Raw genomic sequence first — 21,321 nt, 5'->3', positions numbered from 1 at the left:
ACCCATGGCATCACAGGGATAAGGTGCAAACTTTACACCGACAACACCGGAGGACAGGACTGAACACAGGTCTTAGTCATAGTCATACTTTATTGATCCCGGAGGAAATTGGTTTTTGTTACAGTTGCACCATAAATAGTAATAGAACCATAAATAGTTAAATAGTAATATGTAAATTATGTCAGTAAATTATGAAATAAGTCCAAGACCAGCCTATTGGCTCAGGGTGTCTGACCCTCCAAGGGAGGGGTTGTAAAGTTTGATGGCCACAGGCAGGAATGACTTCCTATGACGCTCTGTGCTGCATCTTGGTGGAATGAGTCTCTGGCTGAATATACTCCTGTGCCCACCCAGTACATTATGTAGTGGATGGGAGACATTGACCAATATGGCATGCAACTTGGACAGCATCCTCTTTTCAGACACCACCATCAGAGAGTCCAGTTCCATCCCCACAACATCACTGGCCTTACGAATGAGTTTGTTGATTCTGTTGGTGTCTGCTACCCTCAGCCTGCTGCCCCAGCACACAACAGCAAACATGATAGCACTGGCCACCACAGACTCGTAGAACATCCTCAGCATTGTCCGGCAGATGTTAAAGGACCTCAGCCTCCTCAGGTAATAGAGATGGCTCTGACCCTTCTTGTAGGCAGCCTCAGTGTTCTTTGACCAGTCCAGTTTATTGTCAATTTGTATCCCCAGGTATTTGTAATCCTCCACCATGTCCACACTGACCCCCTGGATGGAAGCAGGGGTCATTGGTACCTTAGCTCTCCTCAGGTCCACCACCAGCTCCTTAGTCTTTTTTCACATTAAGCTGCAGATAATTCTGCTCACATCATGTGACAAAGTTTCCTACCATAGCCCTGTACTCAAGCCTCATCTCTCTTGCTGATGCATCCAACTACGGCAGAGTCATCCGAAAACTTCTGAAGATGACAGGACTCTGTGCAGTGGTTGAAGTCCGAGGTGTAAATGGTGAAGAGAAAGGGAGACAAGACAGTCCCCTGTGGAGCCCCAGAGCTGCTGATCACTCTGTCGGACACGCAGTGTTGCAAGCACACGTACTGTGGTCTGCCAGTCAGGTAATCAAGAAACCATGACACCAGGGAAGCATCCACCTGCATCGCTGTCAGCTTCTCCCCCAGCAGAGCAGGGCAGACGGTGTTGAACACACTGAAGAAGTCAAAAAACATGACCCTCGCAGTGCTCGCTGGCTTGTCCAGGTGGGCGTAGACACGGTTCAGCAGGTAGACAATGGCATCCTCAACTCCTAGTCGGGGCTGGTAGGCAAACTGGAGGGGATCTAAGTATGGCCTGACCATAGGCTGTAGCAGCTCCAGAACAAGTCTCTCCAGGGTCTTCATGATGTGGGAGGTCAATGCCACCAGTCTGTAGTCATTGAGGCCGCTGGGGCGCGGCATCTTCGGCACTGGTCTTGAGTGCTACAAGGCAGTAGCTCTACCTGCTGCATCACTATGCCATATATAACACTTCATAGTTCATAACTCATAAACATCTTTTAAAGCTTTTTCTTTACTTACTTTCTAAGGAGAATACCATATCTATTGATAACACATCTACACAATTAAACCACTTTCCCAGCATAGTGCATGGATAGGAGGTTAAACAGGCAAATGGGACCAGTTTAGATGGGCACTTTGGTTGGTATGAATGAGTTGGCCTGAAGGATCTGTTTCCATGCTGCCTATCTTAATAACACCAATAATATTAATTGGAAAAGTATCCTTTTAGGGCCATGGTCTATGGAGCTCAATTTTGTAATCTACTGTCAACGATACATCTTGTGGTCTACCAAATTATCACTATTAGAGTACTTCTAAATTAAATGTTTAAAAATATCAGTACAGAAAATAGTGACCACAAAAATTAGTCCACATCCAAGTAATCATCATCTGGGTATAGGAAATATTATTTTCATATTATTTCTTGGATTTAATTTTAGATATATGTGATTATAGGTAATTAAAGTTAAATAATAGCTTACATATGCAAATGTACCTCTCACTCTTCTTAAAACAACCAGCATATTTTACCCGGGGCCTTCTTTTGACATTGCAGTCAGATTGGGATTAACCACACTGTGTATGAAAACCTACACATTTTAAATACTCTGTAGAAAGCCATAAATCTATAGCTGTATCAGTTGTAGGGCCCTGGGAATGTTAAAGAACAGAACAATCTGGGAATACAAGTACACTGTTTCCTGAAAGTGGTGTTGCAGGTAGACAAGATGGCGAAGAAACCTTTTGACATGCCAGTCTTCATTAGTCAAGGCATCTGATACAGAAGTTGGGATGTTATGGTGCAACTGTACAAGATGCTGGTGGGCGAGGCCACATTTGGAATGCCGTATACAGTTCATGTCAAGCTGTGAGTGCAAATATGTCATTAAGATGGAAAGAGCGCTAAGGAAATTTACGAGAATTGTGCTGTGACTTGACGGACTGAGTTATAGAGAAAGGGGTGGAAGGTACTGTGAGTGGGGATCTTACAGAGGTTGTATAAAATCAGGAGAGGCACAGATAGAGTAAATGCTCCCAGGGATGGGGAATCAAGAGTAAAAAGGCATTAGTTTAAGGTGACAGGGAAGAGATTTAATAGGAACATTTAATAGCAACTTCTTTCATCCTAATTATGGTCTGCATATGGAATGTGGTGCTAGAGGAAGTAGTTGAACAACCTTTGAAAGATATCTGGACAAGTACATGGTAGAAGAGGTTTAGAGCAGGGGTAGGCAACCTTAAGCACAAATGATTTTCTAGCATGTGTTATTCATTATTTTGAGGCAAATACTAGATGTATTTAAATGGATAATTCCCATATTTAAAAACGCAAACATGAGGAAATCTGCAGATGCTGGAATCTCAAGCAACACACATAAAAGTTGCTGGTGAACACAGCAGGTCAGGCAGCATATCTAGGAAGAGGTACAGTTGACGTTTCGGACTGAGACCCTTTGTCCTGACGAAGTGTCTTGGCCCGAAACGTTGACTGTACCTCTTCCTAGAGAAATTCCCATATTTCAAGCTTTTTATGGCATTTATCCAGCCCATCTGCTCATTAATACGCGATCCGGCCCACAGAGGCAAAAAGGTTTCCGACCCCTGGTTTAGAGGAACATTGGTCAAACGTGAGCAAATGGGAATATTGGTTGGCATGTACCAATTGGGGTCAAACAAGTGGTTTCCATGTTGTATAACTCACTCTACCATTAGCTTGCTTGGTTCTTTGCACAGACAGCTTCTCATATCTAAATCTATCACACAGCTGTGTGATATATTTAACTTACTGTTGGATCGCTGCTCTGTCGAAGTCTGTTTGTAAATTGCAACAACTGTGAGACGGTATCTTTCTGAACACACGGAATCTGCAAGAACATAATACAATGTATCGTCATTTAAATTCATTATAGTTTCTTAGTGCCAAAGCAGCAGCTCAGCTTCAGCTCTCCCTACTCCCCGACCTGTATCACAGAAAATCCGATATCTTACAGCCTAAACTTTATCTAAATATCAAATAGAACACAGACCTGAAAGTATGAATTGAATTACACCTGTATACCTTGCTTCAACAATCTCCAGTATGTTTTTAATCCTGAAGATTAACGTGATCTTCTTTTCTCATTTGTAATACAATAGGAGATCAAGGTACTTTTTTAAAGCAGATGATGGCAAGCTGGAGAGTGTTTTGAAAAGTCTTACCAAAAAACTACGGCATTTCTAAGATGCTCAAATTAACAATGGTAAACAAAGCCCCATGGGGCAATTGCATGAATTTGTTTATAATATGAGGCCACTGTGGCTTCAAAAACATTTTTATTGCCAGTGACATACAGATGTGAAATACAAGGTATAATTGGACTTTCTTTGGTTACATTACTTGGTTTACCCTCCAGAGTCACAGATATATAATGAAGTATGACAGCATATTTCACAACAACACTGAAAACCACACATATGCAAGAAGATACCGTACAGTTCTAAGGAGATGACAATTCCTGTTGTGTGTGGGAACTTAGGGCTGACTGGGACTTAAGTGCAATGAGGCTGCCTGGGGCAGACTCTTTGGAGTAGTTTTGGATTTTTTTGTAATGGTATTTTTCTTTAGCTGAGAGACCACTGATATATGATGACCGTGTAGATCAAACTTTCTACTGACTTTCGATACTTTACTCATGTTCTGGGAATTTCTATTCCCATGTGTCAGGTTTTGATGTATTGAAATAGTAAGCTGGCAAAATCGAATTTGAAATATTAGCCTTGCAAAGCAGAATCTAGCCTGCCAAAAACAATTACTTAGCATCATAAATTAAGAAAATGAAACTGTTTCTAGTAAATCAAGAGTGAAGGTATTAAGGGTAAATAATTTTAAATTAAGAAATATGAGACAGGTGCAAATTTATACAAGAGCAAGATCATTGCTGAGCTTCTACATCAAACTGATTTTCCACTCTCTCAAATCTTTGGTTTCCCATCTACAAATAAAATCTGTCAATCAGTTTTATTTTGAATATACACATTGAGCTCTTGTACAGAGAATTCTAAAGCTTCAAACCTCTGAATGAAGAATCTTAGTCTCCATTTTATCCATGACTACGTCCCTTAGTTCTGGATACTACCTGTCAGCACATATCCCTCAATTTCCTAAATATATGGATGCCTCATCTAAAACCTAAACAACAGAAGTGCATTCAAATCAAAAGAGATTGCAGATGCTGGAATCTGGAGCAACAAGTAAACTGTGGAGAAACTCAGGGGGAGGAATTGTTTGGCTTGTTTGGTTAGTCCATAAAGTTAATTATTTATATGTAGAATCATATGCAGACCAGACCTGGTACAAGTGACAGATCACCTTCCCAAAAAGATGTTAGTAAAACAGAACTTTTAATGTCATTCCAGTAGCTTTATGGAATATCTCCCTACTTTGGAGACTAAATTTTCATTCAAATTCAAGATTATTTCATTAATAATAATCCCTGTGACCAATTTAGTTAATGAGTTATTAATTAACTTTAAATCCTAATGAGGTTGGGATTTGAAATATGACACTGTGTTGTTTGTCCATGCCTCTGAGTAACTATGTTGTCACCACTCCCAAATGATCCCAGTCTGCTTTGTGCTGGCATAGTATTATTTATCTATTGCTTTACAAGAAGTGTCTCAGAATGCCAAATATTTACTTCTACAACATTATTATTCTTCCTACCAAGTGAATAATTTCAGTTGTCCATACATCTGCACCCTACTTGATCAAACACTAGTTGTAATATATCCCTATGTTTTCTCTCCTTTGTCACTACAATCCGACCTCTGTCCAAATCAGTGATAAAGATTTTACATGGCTAAGGCTCAAGCAATGATCCTTGTTAAACTCCAATAACTATACTTCCTAACTTCAAAATCATTCAATTATTCTGTTTTTAGTCCATTCTCAATCCAGGCTGAAATACTATTCTCCGATGAAGAGTTTTGACATGAAATATTAATTGTCCATTTCCCTCCACAGATGTTTCCTCCACTTACTTTCTTATTTTATTCTCAAACTCTTGAGCTTCATCTTGCAACAACATTCTATGCTACCTCATTGAATGCCTTCAGATAATCCAGATATATTACATCCATATTGTGCTTGTTAAAGCCTCAAAACCCCCAATTAGTTTCTCAAACACCATTTCCCTTTTGCAAAATCTAATGATAATGAGGGAGAATCTAAATTGCTTGTACTTGCAGAAGTTGCAAGAGTACTTTCCAACTGCATTCTATGGGAATAATGTTCATTTAGGAAGCTTGGAGAGGGTCAGTGGTGCAGTCTGACTGTAAATTACATACTCTGTCCCCTAGATTGCCTTGGTGGCAAGTGCGATCTATGCTTACACTTACATGCATGTAAGAACTATCATTGAGATTGAAATTTATTGAAAATACTTGACAATTACAAATGCTCAAAACCGCTGACATAATATTTAAAATTGAAATATTCAAAACACAACATTAACAACTTACTCTATGTAAATTATTAACTAAATCAAAAATAAAGTTCACTTATTAGAATACAGATGAGATTATTGTCAAACACAACAGGGTGCAATGAAATCCTTTGCTCTGTTTCCATGTCAAAAAACACAAATGAACATCAATGGACATCAGATATTTGAATTAAAAGAACATCCAGGATGTGAATCTGAGCATTCCTCACCATTTTAGTAATGATGTCAAACTCCTCTTTCATGGAGAGTGGCTTTACATTGTGGAACAAGAACATGGTCAGAAGCTCTGACCCCAACCACTGTTGGGTACTACTGCCCACAGCTGGAGGCTCAGCCAAGGCCAAAATCCTGAAGGATGGATGGATGGGATAAATCAACCTGGAAACATACAAAATCAATATGGGATTCAGTCTGGTGAGCTGCATGTACTCGTACCAAAATAACACTGAAAATAGACCTGTGATTTAAATTAGAGGCCTGCCTGATTCAGCATGTTTTAGAAGTTTAGCCAGCTGTACACAAACATGAAGTTCCTACTAAGATCAGCCTTGTTCAACAGTATCCATCCTACAAAATCAGAAATAATAATACCTCTAATATTAATTGCAGATATACCATAAAAAACAAGCATATGCAAAAGGCTTCACAGAGAAATTAAGAGCCACAATTTAAACCGGAAATAACCATCGATTTGACTCAGTAATATGCTTTTGACTCAGATGATTCAATGCTTTCCCTGGTTCCCTGAGCACAAAATCTTGGCTTACGCTTCACGAGAATAATAAAATAGCAGCATATTATTGAAATATAAATAAGAGGCTGAAACTCTTATTGACGCTTCAAAGCCTAAGAGCTAAAGAGTTCTGGTTCCTGTCAAATATTACCCCAAGACTAACACCTTAAAATAGACGGTCTAGTCTTTTATTAGAGTCATAGAGAAGTACAGCACAGAAAAAGGCTATTCGGCTCATCCAGTCCATGCCAAAACCATTTAAGCTGCTTACTCCCATCGACCTGTACTGACAGCATTACCCTCCATATCCCTACTATCCATGTACCTATCCAAACTTCTCTTAAAACATTGAAAACGAGCTTGCATTCACTACTTCAGCTCATTCTACACTCTCACAGCCCTCTGAGTGAAGAAGTTTCACTTCACCTTCCCCTAAAATGTCTCACCTTTCACCCTTAATAGGACCTCTGGTTGTAGTACCACCCACCTTCAGTGGCAAGAGCCTGTTTGCATTTACCCTCTCTATACCTCTCATACTTACAATAAAAAAGACACCCAGATGGTATTTTGTCTCCCAGGTGCCAAGGTAAGGGATGTCGCAGATCACCTCCACAGCATTAAAAAAAGGGGGAGGATGAGCAGGCACAAGTCATGGTACATATTTGTACCAATGACCTAGGTAGGAAATGGAAGGAGGTCCTGAAGAGAGAATATCGGGAGTTAGGTAGAAAACTGAAAAGTAGGATCTCCAGGGTATTAATCTCTGGATTGCTGCCTGTACCATAGCCATTGAGGGTAAGAATAGGATGATTTGGCAGATGAATATGGATTTGGTACAAGTGCCAGTGGTTCAGATTTCTGGATCACCGGGATCCCTTCTGGGGAAGGCATAACCTGTACAAAAAGGACAGGTTACATCTGAACCCAAGAGGGATTAATGTCTTGCAGGCAGGTTTACTAGAGAGGTCGGGAAAAGTTTAAATTAATTTAGCAGAGGGATGGGAACCTGAATGATCGGCTGGGGATGGGCTGGTTAATATACAAGTTGATGCCGTGTGTAGTGACACTGTGAGGAAGGATAGGCAAATGATAGGGCAAAATTGCAATCAGTGGGATGAGTAACATGGGCCAAAATCAAAAAGCTTGATGAATATGGGTCTGAAGATGTCATACTTGAAAGGTAAATGATCTTGCAGTGCAGTTAGAGATAAGCAGGTATGAGTGTGGACATTACTGAGTTGTAGTTGAAAGAAGAACAGAGTTGGGAACTTAACATCCAACAATTCAACATTTTATTGAAAGGACAGGCAGGTAGGCAGAGGGGTTGGGGAGACTCCGTTGGTTAAAATTGAAATCAAATCCTCAGAAAGAGGTAACATAGGGTTAGAAGGTGTAGCATCTTTGTAGGTAGAATTAAGTAACTGCACAGGTTAAAAAGACCTTGATGGGAGTTACATACAGGCCTCCAAATAGTAACCAGGATGTGGGATACAAATAAAAATAGGAGGTAGAAAAGGCATGTAACAAAGACAATATTATGATAGTAATAGGGGATTTCAATATGCAGGTAGATTGGAAACATCAGGGGGTCGAGTGCAGTGTATCTAAGTTTGTTGATGGTACTAAATTGAGTGGAAAAGCAAACCGTGCAGAAGATATGGAGAGTCTGCAGAGATATACAGATAGGTTAAGTGAGTGGGCAAGGGTCTGGAAGATGGAGTACAATGTTGGTAAATGCGAGGTCATCCACACTGGAAGGAAAAATGAAACAGCAGGTTATTACTTAAATGGTAAAAGATTGCGGCATACTGCTGTGCAAAGGGACTTGGGAGTGCTTTTGCATGAACCACAAAAGGTTGGTTTGCAGGTACAGCAGGCTATCAAGAAGGCAAATGGAATGTTGGCCTTCAATGCTAGAGGGATTGAATTTAAGAGCAGGGAGGTTATGCTGCAACTGTACAGGGTACTGGTGAGGCTGCACCTGGAATACCGCATGCAGTTCTGGTCTCCTTACTTAAGGAAGGATATACTGGCTTTGAAGGTGGTGCAGAGGAGGTTCACCAGATTGATTCCAGAGATGAGGGTGTTAAGACTATGAGGAGAGATTGAGACAGCTGGGACTGTACTCCATGGAATTCAGAAGGATGAGAGGAGATCTTATAGAAACATAACATTATGAAAGGGATAGATAAATAGAGGCAGAAAAGTTGTTTCCGCTGGAAGGTGAGACTAGAACTAGGGGACATAGCCTCAAGATTCAGGGGAGTAAATTTAGGACAGAGGTGAAGAGGAACTACTTTTCCCAGAGAGCGGTGAATCTGTGGAATTCTCTGCCCAATGAAGCAGTGGAGACTGCCTCAATAAATATATTTCAGGCAAAGTTGGATAGATTTTTGCATAGTTGGGGAATTAAGGGTAATAGGGAAAAGGCAGGTTGGTGGAGATGAGTCCATGGTCAGATCAGCCATGATCTTATTGAATGGTGGAACAGGCTTGATGGGCCAGATGGCCTACTCCCGCTCTTATTTCTTAGGAGTTGGCAGAATTAATTGGAAAAGAACACTGGCAGAGATGATGACAGAGCAAAAACACCTGGAATTTCTGGAAGCAAGTTGGAAGGCACATTATGCATACATTCCAAACAGGAAGAAGTATAATAAAGGAAAGATGATACAACTATGGCTAACAAGAGAAGTCAAAGCCAACATAAAAGCTAAAGAGAGGGCACATAATAGAGCAAGAATTAGTGGGATGTTAGAGAATTGGGAAGCTTTTAAAAACCAAAAGAATGCAACTGAAAAAGTTATTAAGAAAGTAAATAATAATAATACTTTATTGATCCCAAGTGCAAAATTATTTCATTACAGCAGTAACATTTATAAAACACACCTAGCAATAATAATAATAATATTAACTACTGAAATACAGAAAATAATATATACAATAATAATGTACGAAATAATAAAACAGATACCATTGTACTATGATGAGTATTCTCCTGTCACACAGAGATGAACTGTTGTACATGCTTATTCCATTTGTTAGGAAAGATTTTCTTTCACAATCCTTGTGACAGTGGAGCTGTTTGAGCCTGTTCGTAAAGGAGCTCTGCTGCTTATTTGGTAGGTCATGGGGAGGATGTGCTTGAGTGTCCATGATGGATAACAGTTTGTTTCGTGACCTCCTCTCCACCACTAACTCAAAGGAGTCTGAGTTGTAGCCAAGGAGGCTCCAGTCATTTTGATGAGTTTATTTAGATTTTTTGCATCACCAGCACTGGTGCTGCTCCCCCAACATAAAGCCACAAAGAAGACTGCACTCACTACAACAGACTGGTAAAAGATCTCCAACATCCTGCTGAACACATTCAAGGATCTCAGCTTCCTTAGAAAATAGAGTCTGCTCATCCCCTTCCTGTAAACAGCCTTGGTGTTAGTTTTCCAGTCAAGTAAAGATGGAATACGAAAGTAAGCTAGCCTGTAACATTAAAGAGAATGTCAAAAGTTTCTTCAGATACATAAAATGTAAAAGAGAGGTGAAAGTGGATATTGGACCACTGGAAAACTATGCTGGAGAGGTACTAATGGGGGACAATGACAGAATGAATTAGTATTTTGCATCAGCCTTCACTGTGGAAGACACGAGCAGGATTGTGGCAGTTCCAGGTGTCAGGGGGCATGAAGTTACCATAACTAAAGAGAAGGTTCTTGGGAAACTGAAATGCCTGAAGGTAAATAATTCACCTGGACCAGATGGTGTATGCCCCGGAGTTCTGAAAGAGGTGGCTGAAGAGATCGCAGTGGCATTAGTAATAGTCTTTCAAGAATCACTAGATTCTGGAATGGTTCCAGAAGACTGGAGAATATCAAATGTCACTCCACTCTTTAAGAAGGGAGAGAGGCAGAAGAAAGGAAGCTAATGGCCAGTTAATAGAAACATAGAAAACCAACAGCACAATACAAGCCCTTCGGCCCACAATGCTGTGCCGAACATATACTTACTTTAGAAATTACCTTGGGTTACCCATAGCCCTCTATTTTCCTAAGCTCCACGTACCTATCCAGGTGTCTCTTAAAAGACCCTATCATATCTGCCTCCACCACCATTACCGGCAGCCCATTCCACGCGCCCACCATTCTCTGCATAAAAAACTTAACCCTGACATCCCCTCTGTACCCACTTCCAAGCACCTTAAAACTGTGCCCTCTCGTGTTACCCACTTCAGCCCTGGGAAAAAGCCTCTGACTACCCACACGATCAATGCCTCAGTTAATCTGACCACAGTGATGGGGAAGATGTTGGAGTCGATTCTTAAGGTTGAAGTCCCAGGGTACTTGGAGGTACGTGATAAAATAGGCCATAGTCAGCAAGGTTTCCTCAAGGGAAAATCTTGCGTGACAAATCTTTTGGAATTCTTTGAAGAAATAACAAGCACCATGGACAAAGGAGAATCGGCTGATGTTATGTACTTGGAAGGCCTTTGATAAGGTGCCACGCATGAGGCTGCTTAACAAACTATGAGCCCATGGTATTACAGGAAAGACTCTAGCATGGATAAAGCAGTAGCTGATTGGCAGGAGGCAAAGAGTGGGAATAGAGGGAACCTTTTCTGACCGGCTGTCAGTGACTAGCGGTGTTTTACAGGGTTTTGTGTTGGGACCGATTCTTTTTACGTTATATGTCAATGATTTGGATGATGGAATTGATGGCTTTGTTGCAATGTTGGCACACAATATAAAGGTAGGTGGAAGGGCAGGCAGTTTTGTGGAAGTAGAGGGGCTACAGAAGGACTTAGATTAGGAGAATGGGCAAAGAAATGGCAGATGGAATACGGTGTCGGGAAGTGTATGGTCACACACTTTGGAAGAAGAAATGAAAGGGTTGACCATTTTCTAAAAGGAGAGAAAATACAAAAATCAGAGGTGCAAGGGGACTTGGGAGTCCTTATGCAGGATTTCCTAAAGGTTAATTTGCCAGTTGAGTCAGTGGTGAGGAAGGCAAACACAATATTAGCATTTATTTCAAGACGACCAGAATATAAAAGCAATGATGTAACGTTGAGACTTTATAAAGCACTGGTAAGGCCTCACTTGGAGTATTGTGAGCAGGTTTGGGCCTCTTATGTTAGAAAGTGTGTGCTGAAACTGAAGAGGGTTCAAAGGAGGCTCATGAAAATGATTCCAGGATTAAATGGCCTGTCATATGAAAAAGGTTTGTTGGCTCTGTATTTACTAGTATTTACTAGAACTCAGAAGAATGACGGGTGACCTCATTGAAATCTATCGAATGACAAAAGGCTTTGATAGATTGGATGTGGAGAGGATTCCTATGGTGGGAGAGCCTAAAACTAGAGGAATGGGGGGGGGGGGGTCCTTTTATAATGGAGATGAGGGGGAATTTCTTTAGCCAAAGAGCGGTGAATCTGTAGAATTCTTCGCCACAGGCAGCTGTGGAGGCCAAGTGTTAATGTATATTTAAGGCAGAGATTGATAGATTCTTGATTTGTCAGGGCATTAAGGGATATGGGGAGAAGGCAGTAGACTGAGGCTGAGAGGAAAATCGGATCAGCCATGATGAAATGGCAGAGCAGCCTTGATGGGCCAAATGGCCTAATTCTGCCCCTATACCTTATGGTCTTATGGACATTTTGGGCTGAGACCCTTCATCAGGACTGGAATAAAAGATGAGAAGACAAAGTAAAATGGTGGGTGGAGGGGAGGAAGAAGTGCAAGGTGGTGGATGATAGATGAAAGTGGAAGAGGAGGGGGTGAAGTAAAGAGCAGGGAAGTTGATTGGTGAAAGGTACAGGGCTGGAGAAGGGGAAATCTGTTAGGAGAGGGTAGAAGACCATGGAAGAAAGGGAAAGAGGGAGGAGTACCAGAGGGAGGTGATGGACCGGTAAGGAGATAAGGTGAGAGAGGGAAACCAGAATGGGGAATGGTGAAGAGGGGGTGGGGATTACCGGAAGTTCAAGAAATCAATATTTCAATATTTATAAATCAATATTTATGGTGTCAGGTTGGAGGCTACCCAGACCAAATATAAGGTGCTGCTCCTCCAATCTGAGTGTGACCTCATCACGACGATCAAGGAGGCCATGGACTGACATGTTTGAATGGGAATGGGAAATAGAATTGAAATGCTCAGCAAAGCAGTCTCCCACACTACATCGGGTCTCACCGATAGGAGTACTGGATACAGTAGATGGCCCCAACATAATCACACGGGAAGTGTCGCCTCACTACTGGATGGTAGTGAGGGAGGAGGTGTAGGAGCAGATGTGGTACTTGTTTCGCTTGTATTTTTATCCAGGTCATTTGTATACATCACAAACAGCAGAGGTTCCAGTAGACCCCGGAAAACAGCAATAATCACAGACCTCCAGCCAGCTAAGCCTTCTATGGGTAAGCCAGTTCTGAATCAAAATAGACAATTCACCATGGATTCCATGCATCTTATTCTGGATGAGCCTTTCATGAAGGACCTTGTCAACCATCTTACTAAGATCCATGTAGACAACATGCACAGCTCTACCTTCATCAATCATCCTCGTCACCTTGTCAAAAAACTGAATCAATTTAGTAAGACACAATTTGCTCCACACAAAGCCATGCTGGCTCTCCCTAATAAGGCCATGGCTTTCCAAATGCTCATAAATCCTATCCCTAAGAATTCTCTCCTGTAAATTTCCTTCAAACTCACTGGTCTATAGTTTCTAGGAATATCCCTAGTTGGTTTCTTCAACAATGGAACAACATTAGCCACTTGCTAATTAGGGATCTCACCTATGGCTAGAGAGGACAGGGAAATATTGGTCAAGGCCCCAGTAATTTCTTCTCTCGTCTCTCTCAAGAACTTGGGGTACATCCCATCAGGCCCTGGGGACTTATCCACCTTAATGCTCTTTAGTAGACCCAAAACTACCTCTTCCTTTACTTTGAAATGCCCTACCATATCAATACGCTCAGCACTGATCTCCTTATTGCCCAAGTCCTTCTCTTTGGTAAGTACTGTATTAAGTACTCATGAAGAACCTCACCCACCTTCTCCATAGCCAAGCAAATGTTCCTCCCTTTATCCTGGGGTGGTTCTACCCTCTCTCTAGTTATCCTCTTGCTCTTGATGTTTGCATAGAATACCTTAGAATTCTCTTTAATCCTACTTGCCAAGGACTTTTGACAGCCCCTCCACGCTTTCCTAATTCCCTTCCTGAGTTATTTACTGGCTTCTATATAATCAAGGGCTCTGTTTGATTCTAGTTTCCAAAGCTTTACATAATTCTCCTTTTTCTTCTTAGCTAAATTCATCACCTCTCTCGACATCCAAGGTTCTCTTACCTTGCCATTCTTGTCCTTCCTTCTGACTGGAAAATATGTGTCCTGCACTCTATGCAGTTTGTCTTTGAACACTCTCCACATGTCATAGGTGGACTTGCCCAAAAACGGCTGTTCCTAATTTAACTCTCCCTAGTTCCTGCATAATGTTCTTGTAATTTGGCCTGCTCCAATTTAATACTCTACTGCAAGATCCATACATACTGTATTCTTATCAATAGCTATCTTAAAACTTAAGGAGTTGTGGTCTCTGTTCCCTAACTGTTCACCCACTGAAAAGTCAGTTACCTGACCAAACTCTGCCCCATCAAAACCTCTTGTACTCAGAAGATCTCAGTTTATGTTACAGAAGTCCCCCATGACAATAGCCCTATTATTTTTACACCTTTCCTTAATCTGCCTGCATATCCGTTCCTCAATGTGCTGGTGGCTATTTGGGATTGTCTATAGTACAATCCCATCAGTGACTGCACCCTTCCTATATTTGAGTTCTACCCATATAGACTCAGTGGATGCACCCTCCATTATGTCCCATCTGAGTGCAGCTGTGATATTGTCCCTGAGTAGTTGTGCAACTCCCCAAACTCACTTACCTCCATATCTTCTCTAAAACATCAAAACCCTGGGACATTAAGCACACATTCCTGCCTCTCTCTCAGCCAAGTCTCTGTAATGGCCAGAACACAGATCCATGCTCGAGGTTCATTACTTTTAAAAATAATAATCCTCACAGTAAAATACACATATTTAAAAAGATGCATCCTATCATATCTATTACTTTTCTGCTGCCTGTTTATTACTGGCCCTGACATCCATCTTCCTCTCCATTCCTCCATTTTCTGACCAGGTGCTCTGGTGCCCATCCCTCTGCCAAACTAGTTTAAATTCTCCTGAGTAGAATTTGCAAACTTCCTGCCTAGGATAGTAGTTTCCCCTCCTGTTTAGGTACAATCTATCCCTCTTGTACAGGTCAACTCTGCCTCAAAAGGTTATCGTTATCCAAAAACCTGACAACCTGCCTCCTCCAGCAGTTCCTTAGCCACTCATTCACCTGTACTATCATCCTATTCTTGCCCCGACTAGTATGCAGCACCAGGAGTAACCCAGCAATTACTGCCTTAGAGGTCCTGCTCTTCAGCCTCTTTCCTAACCCCCTAAATTCATTTTGCGGCACCTCTTCCCCTTTCCTACCTCTGTCATCAGTGCTAATGACATAGCTGGCTGTTCACCTTCCCACTCCAGGATATTCTGCAGCCGCTCTGAAACATCCTGGACCCTAGCACCTGAGAGGCAACACATTATCCTGATGCAAACAACAGGAATTCTGCAGATGCTGGAAATTCAAATTCAAATTCGTCCTGACGAAGGGTCTCGGCCTGAAACGTCGACTGCACCTCTTCCTACAGATGCTGCCTGGCCTGCTGCATTCACCAGCAACTTTGACGTGTGTTACATTATCCTGATGCCTGTTTTGTAGCCTCAGAATCTCCTGTTCGTCCCCCTAACTAATGAGTCTCTTATTGCTACTGCTCTGCCTGACTTTACCCTTCCCTGCTGAGCCTCAGAGCTGACCACAGTGCCATTGGCCTGGCTGCGGCCATGTTTTAATTTTTTTTCTTTTTTTCCCTGCCCCATACTAATGTTTATCTCCCTTTAGGTCATACATCCACAGAATGTAATTTCCAGTGGTGAGAGACTATCTGGTTCATTCTTCACCTCACAACTGAGTTCAAAAACCCAACTGAAAGAATGGGTGAAACATCTTAACTGATGTTAAAAAAGAAACTTAGAACAATCTTTCTCACACAGATCTTTTTCTAACGAAGTTCACCTCAGTATGAAAACCATTTTCTGGACTTAAATAAAGTGAGCATCAGGATTCAGTTGTCATAGAAACAGCCATTGGATTAACTCATTTGCTATAAATAAAACCATCCAGCTGCACTTGTACATAGAAAATGTGAACAAAATGTTTGTTGCCTGAATGTTTTCTTGCTTTCTTGGTAATAAGGAAATTGGCCCACCATTTCTGACCAAATGTGTTCAAACAAGTGGAAGTCAGAGGACACTTGGCAACCTATATGCTGTCCCAAAAGATATTTCTGGGTAAAATATCTACAGGTATCTCTGTTATTACAAAATTAGCAAATCTCCTCTTTATACCTTTGGCCAAATCACTTCAAACAAAAAGTAATTAATATCATGCTTTTATGAACCATTAATAAAAAACAATGGAAAATGCTTAATGAAATTGGCATACTTTAGCCACAGTATGTATCCGTACCTCTGTTGGAGATCGTTATCAGTAAGATTCAGCTCCCTTTTCAGATCTTGGTATCTGTCTGCTCTGAGCAAGTGGGAGCCATCATAAAGTGTTAGCTCCCTGTCATGAATAAGCCTATTAAAGAAAATCAAGTCATCAGCACTTGTGACAGACATCAGTAAAACAGTGAGCTTCAAATTATTCTCCACTGCCTACAATTCTCACTGCCTCAATAAAGCAGACAACTTAATCAAAGACCACACCCAACCAGGACATTTTCTCTTCTTCCCTCTTCCATAGTGCAGATACAAAAGCCTGAAACCACCAATCTCAAGGGCAGCTTCTATTTCACTCTTAGTATGATAAAATGGACTTGACCTCATAATCTACCTCGTTATGTCCTTGCACTTTATTGTCTTCCTGTATTAAACTTCCGGTGTAAGTGCAAAACTTTATTCTGCATTCAGTTGTTTGAGCTAATGAACTGCTTTAATAAAATTATCTGGATGGATGGGCAGCAAAACTACATTTTTCACTGTTCTTCTGTACATATGACAACGATAAACCAAGTTAATAACATACATGGCCTGAAAAGGAAAATACCTCTGCATGAAAGAATTGAAAGACATTAATCAATGATGTGTTACTCACCATGGGAATTTCAACACTACTCCCAAAGCAGTAACCCTCATTACAAAGGACAAGTGCAGCAGTTGGATTGACACCATCTCCTACAGGTTTCCCAAGTGATACACCTTTATAAATTACAGGTATATTCCCTTTACTTCATCAGTGCAGATACACACCAGAATACCTTATTCAACAGCACTGCTGAAGATCCTTCCATTATTTTCAAGACTTCTCAAGAGTAATTATGGATGGATAAAGTGCAGGCTTTGCTGGCAATGCCTACATTCCATAAAATAGATTAACTGCTTTAAAAATGTAAGACAGTGTAATCAGAACGCACTCATTTTTTTATGTTACACTGTACTTATTAGCTGTGAAATGTATCTCTTCTGTAATTTTGCCTCGAAATCAGCTTTCTCCTGTCTCTCTTTATCTATCCTGATTCTCACATCTTTTTTCTTCTCTTCTCCTTTGTGTTTATATGCTTTTATAATAAAAGTCATTCCTGCGGTTGCAAGATCCACATTCTCATTTCTTTTTGGATTAAAAAGTTTATTTCTATGGCCTTAGTCACAGATTTTGTGTTCTCCACATCTATATAGTGTTACGTACCCCGTAACTGGGTTGCCAAACGAGCAGAAATGGATCACTCAGTTGGAGTCTGGATTACTAGAACTAAGAAAGTTTTATTAAAGAAACAAGCAACACAGTACTCTAATCAAAAGGATAATGAATGCAACAGTTCAGCAATGATAAACATACATGTACACAGAATTCAGATAACAGGATCAATCAAGCTCTATCGTTGCCTAGGGGTAAATGACCAGTTTCAAAGTGACGCAAAGTTCAGTTCAATTTAGTTCAGTTCAGTTCGCAGTAATTGCTGCCGTGGCGATGGACAGTGGGGGGAAGGAGAGAGAGAGCAAAACGAATGAATATTCAAGGCTTCCACACAGACCTTCGCAGTCAGCTTTCGGGCGAGTCCTTTGTGATGTCATCTGAGGTCACCGACCGTGACCCCTCCGTTTCCAGATACGAATCGTTTCCCTGCGGTGAACCTGGCACCCAGGCAAGGGTGGACACACACCAGGTTCCCGCCGATCGTGCCTTTCCACCCTGTGCGTCTATGGCCCGGTACTTCCCACCGACTTGTGAGAGACGCACCGCTTCCAGGGTCTTGTTACCTCGGGTGTCGTGTGTGTCCTGCCTTAGCGAACCTGTCCCTTTTTATCCCCCTGCTGGGGTATCGCCTGTCCATCACTTCAAACAGTTCAGGGTTCAAAGGGGGAGCCGATCTTGACAGCTCTCTTTCTGTTACTCTCTCTCCCGTCCCTTCATTACACATCTCCAAATGCTGCTCCATTGTTTTCCTTATCTCTCTCTCTCTCCTGAAGACAGGTGGCAGACCAACTGCTGGTGCCAGCACAGGACGGCTAACATCTTAATCTATGTGTATTCTTGTCACAATAGCAAAACCTTTAATTCTTTTACGATCACCTGTCTCCTCTTTACAGGAGAAAACAGCCCCAGATTATCTTGATAACTGTACTTAGTTTATTTTCTCGATGCTTGGAAAAAATACTTGTGTAGCCCCCCCCGGCCACCCTCAGGGTCGCTCTCCTGCCTTTTCCCCCAAAACCCCGCGCATACAGTATCTTCAAATACACCAAAACCATAACAACTATCCCAATTGGTTAATAGCACCCTCTTATCACACTCTAAAGCAAAACAAGCTGCTAGCGCAAACTTTCTCAGCGTTTAACACAACAAAGCCACATTCCCCAGATTAACATAACAAAGACGCCATTTTAATTAGCCTCCGCAGTAATATAAAAGTCGAAACCCCCTTACACTTGCATGAAATCCAAAATAGGCAGCAGCTCATTATTATGAAACAGCTTCATTTGCAATGTTCTCAGAATTATTTATAGTGCATGGAGGAGGGAGACGTTCTGTCTTCATCCCTGCAGCAGATGACCCCTGCTGCGAGGTAATCACTTCAGTTAAATCTACTAATATGCAAGAACTCAATGTGTGAATATATCTTGTAGATGCCTCAGTGACTGCAATGTGTGAAAGCATAATTACTTAATAGGCAATCAATAATCATGCTGCAAAGCAACAGGTCCTAATCACATTAGTCAATATACTATTCAAATACTCTCATCAGATACACTACGAACGAAAATCACTGATTTTTTTCCAATGGATTACATGTTGCTGTCAAAGCCATCTACAGCTGTCCACTATAAGATGTCTTTGAGTTGTTCAACCTTCTTGAATTGCTGCAGTTGCTGCATTGGGAACACTCCAACAACACTATTGGGTAAAAGATTCCAAGATTTTGATCCAAACTTTCAAATCAGGATGGTGTGTGATTTGGAGGGAGATTTGGGCACAGTGATAACTTCACTCAACCTCACTTGCCCCATCAGTGAACTGTTCCCACAACCCATGGATTCACTTTCAAAGGACTCTTCATCTCATGTTCTCAATATTTATTGATCATTTATTTATTATAATTATTTCTCTTTTTTTTCTTTTGTGTTTGCACAGTTTGCTGTCTTTTGCACTTTGGTTGTCTGCTCTGTTGGATGCAATCTTCCGTTGATTCTAATATGGTTATTGGATGTACTGAGTATGCCATCAAGAAAACAAATCTCAGGGTTGATTATGGTGACGTATATGTACTGTCCTTTGATAATAAATTTACTTTGAGCATTGAGGAAGATGCAGTAGATTTGTAAAATGTCCATGCAACAGTCACTGTGCACTGACGGCAGATGGAGTAAATCAGTTTGGTTATGGATGGGGCTTCAGTCAATCAAGCTGATTTGTACTCTCTGTCACAGTACTTTGAGTGTTGTTGCTTTTCCAAGTATACCATCACAACTTTCACTTGCCTTGCAAATGATAGTAAAGCTGAGAGAGTTCAAAATCAGCCTTAATGCATGATAACCAGTTTCTGACATCTCTTGCTACCACAGAGTTTATGTGGCTAGTACAGTTAAGTAACTGATCAATGATGACTCCCTGTCTTCCCTATTCCACCCAAATGATGATGTTGAGGGAATATTTCTCCAAGTGCATGATGATACTGGCATGGATAACTTCTCTTTCCAAGGCATTAGAATTTGAAAATTCCCACTTATTCTCACCATAGAGATGGCCACAGATGAGGCACCTAAGAACATTGGGTTTAGGACATAGCAATGGTTTCCCAGGGCTGTGATGGTTGATGTCCATCAAGTTAAACTACCTTCCTGGTGATATAGTGGAGGGCTTTCACTGACTTCAGTCCTTGCTGAATAGAGCTCCCTGGTGTCACAAGCTGCTTTGGTGCCAAGGCTGGTCACTCTCACCTCACCATCGACATTCAACTTTTCTGCCCACATTTAGAATGAGGCTGTATAATGAAATTTGGAGCCAAGTGATTCATGCCCAACTGGCCATCACTTTATAAATAATGGGGTACTAATTGACTAGATTGGAATTGTCCTGGAGTTTTACATTGCACGTTACACAGCAATAATTTTGGACTTCGCTGATTGGCCGACATCATTGTACCTGCACATCAATAGCTTAACTGCAAGTAACACTTGAGGCCAAGTCTATGGCACTATAATTGGAAGATTGCCAGGAAACAATCTTCCCAACACACTACCCAGAAGATCAGGTCTCCCACACACTGCCTAGAATCACTTCCCTGAAACACTACCTGAAAGTTTATTTCCCACCAGTCAAAATCTCACCATATGACACCCTGCAGTAATTTCTCCCTCTTATGCAATAATCTGACTCACTTTCTTTCAAGCCGCCATTTAAATTCATTTTAATTTCCTTGTATATTTACAACCAAAACCTGTCAGTGAATAAGTAGTTCATTGGGATTCACACAAAGTTCCCATGTTTCAAGTATGCAGTAAGATGCGTTCTTTAAACCAAAGATCAAATAGGAAAAATTAGAAGACTCAACATCAACTATTAGAGCTGTACTGAGTAATTGACTTTAGTCATCACTTGGTCAGATTTATCCTTTTAATAAAATTGCACTGAGGGAATAACTGCACTGACTGCAGAAATCATGCCAGATTCAACATTCAGCCTTGGACTGGATGATAACTATATTTGTTCCATAAAGAGAATAACAGATGACACAGCAAACAAACTGCCATATACACTGTAACTTCGACACCCGCCTTTTTAAAATATGTAAAGCACTTAACAGGGTCTGTGTGGCACGATGATCTGGAAGGTTAGGTCGCATGGAATAAGGGGAGCTAGCAAGGTAGATTCAGAACTGGCTCAAAGATAGGAAGCAGAGGCTGACGGCTGGAAGTCAATTCTC

At 41.2% G+C, this 21,321-nt stretch overlaps 1 protein-coding gene across 4 annotated transcripts in view; it reads right to left on the bottom strand.

The window, feature by feature from the left end:
* Positions 1–21,321, bottom strand: part of vwa8 (von Willebrand factor A domain containing 8) — a 481,708-nt gene that overhangs the window by 303,199 nt on the left and 157,188 nt on the right. For all 4 annotated transcript variants that reach the window (XM_072260839.1, XM_072260838.1, XM_072260837.1 and 1 more), the window contains exons 14-16: positions 16,365–16,478; positions 6,223–6,391; positions 3,317–3,394 (exon numbers count right to left, since the gene is read on the bottom strand). In XM_072260839.1, coding sequence (XP_072116940.1) covers positions 3,317–3,394; positions 6,223–6,391; positions 16,365–16,478 — 361 coding nt within the window. The remainder of the gene's footprint in view (positions 1–3,316; positions 3,395–6,222; positions 6,392–16,364; positions 16,479–21,321) is intronic.

Source organism: Mobula birostris, chromosome 6, assembly GCF_030028105.1.
Source record: "Mobula birostris isolate sMobBir1 chromosome 6, sMobBir1.hap1, whole genome shotgun sequence".
Classification (NCBI taxonomy): Eukaryota; Metazoa; Chordata; class Chondrichthyes; order Myliobatiformes; family Myliobatidae; genus Mobula; species Mobula birostris.
This window is presented reverse-complemented; position numbering and strand designations above follow the sequence as displayed.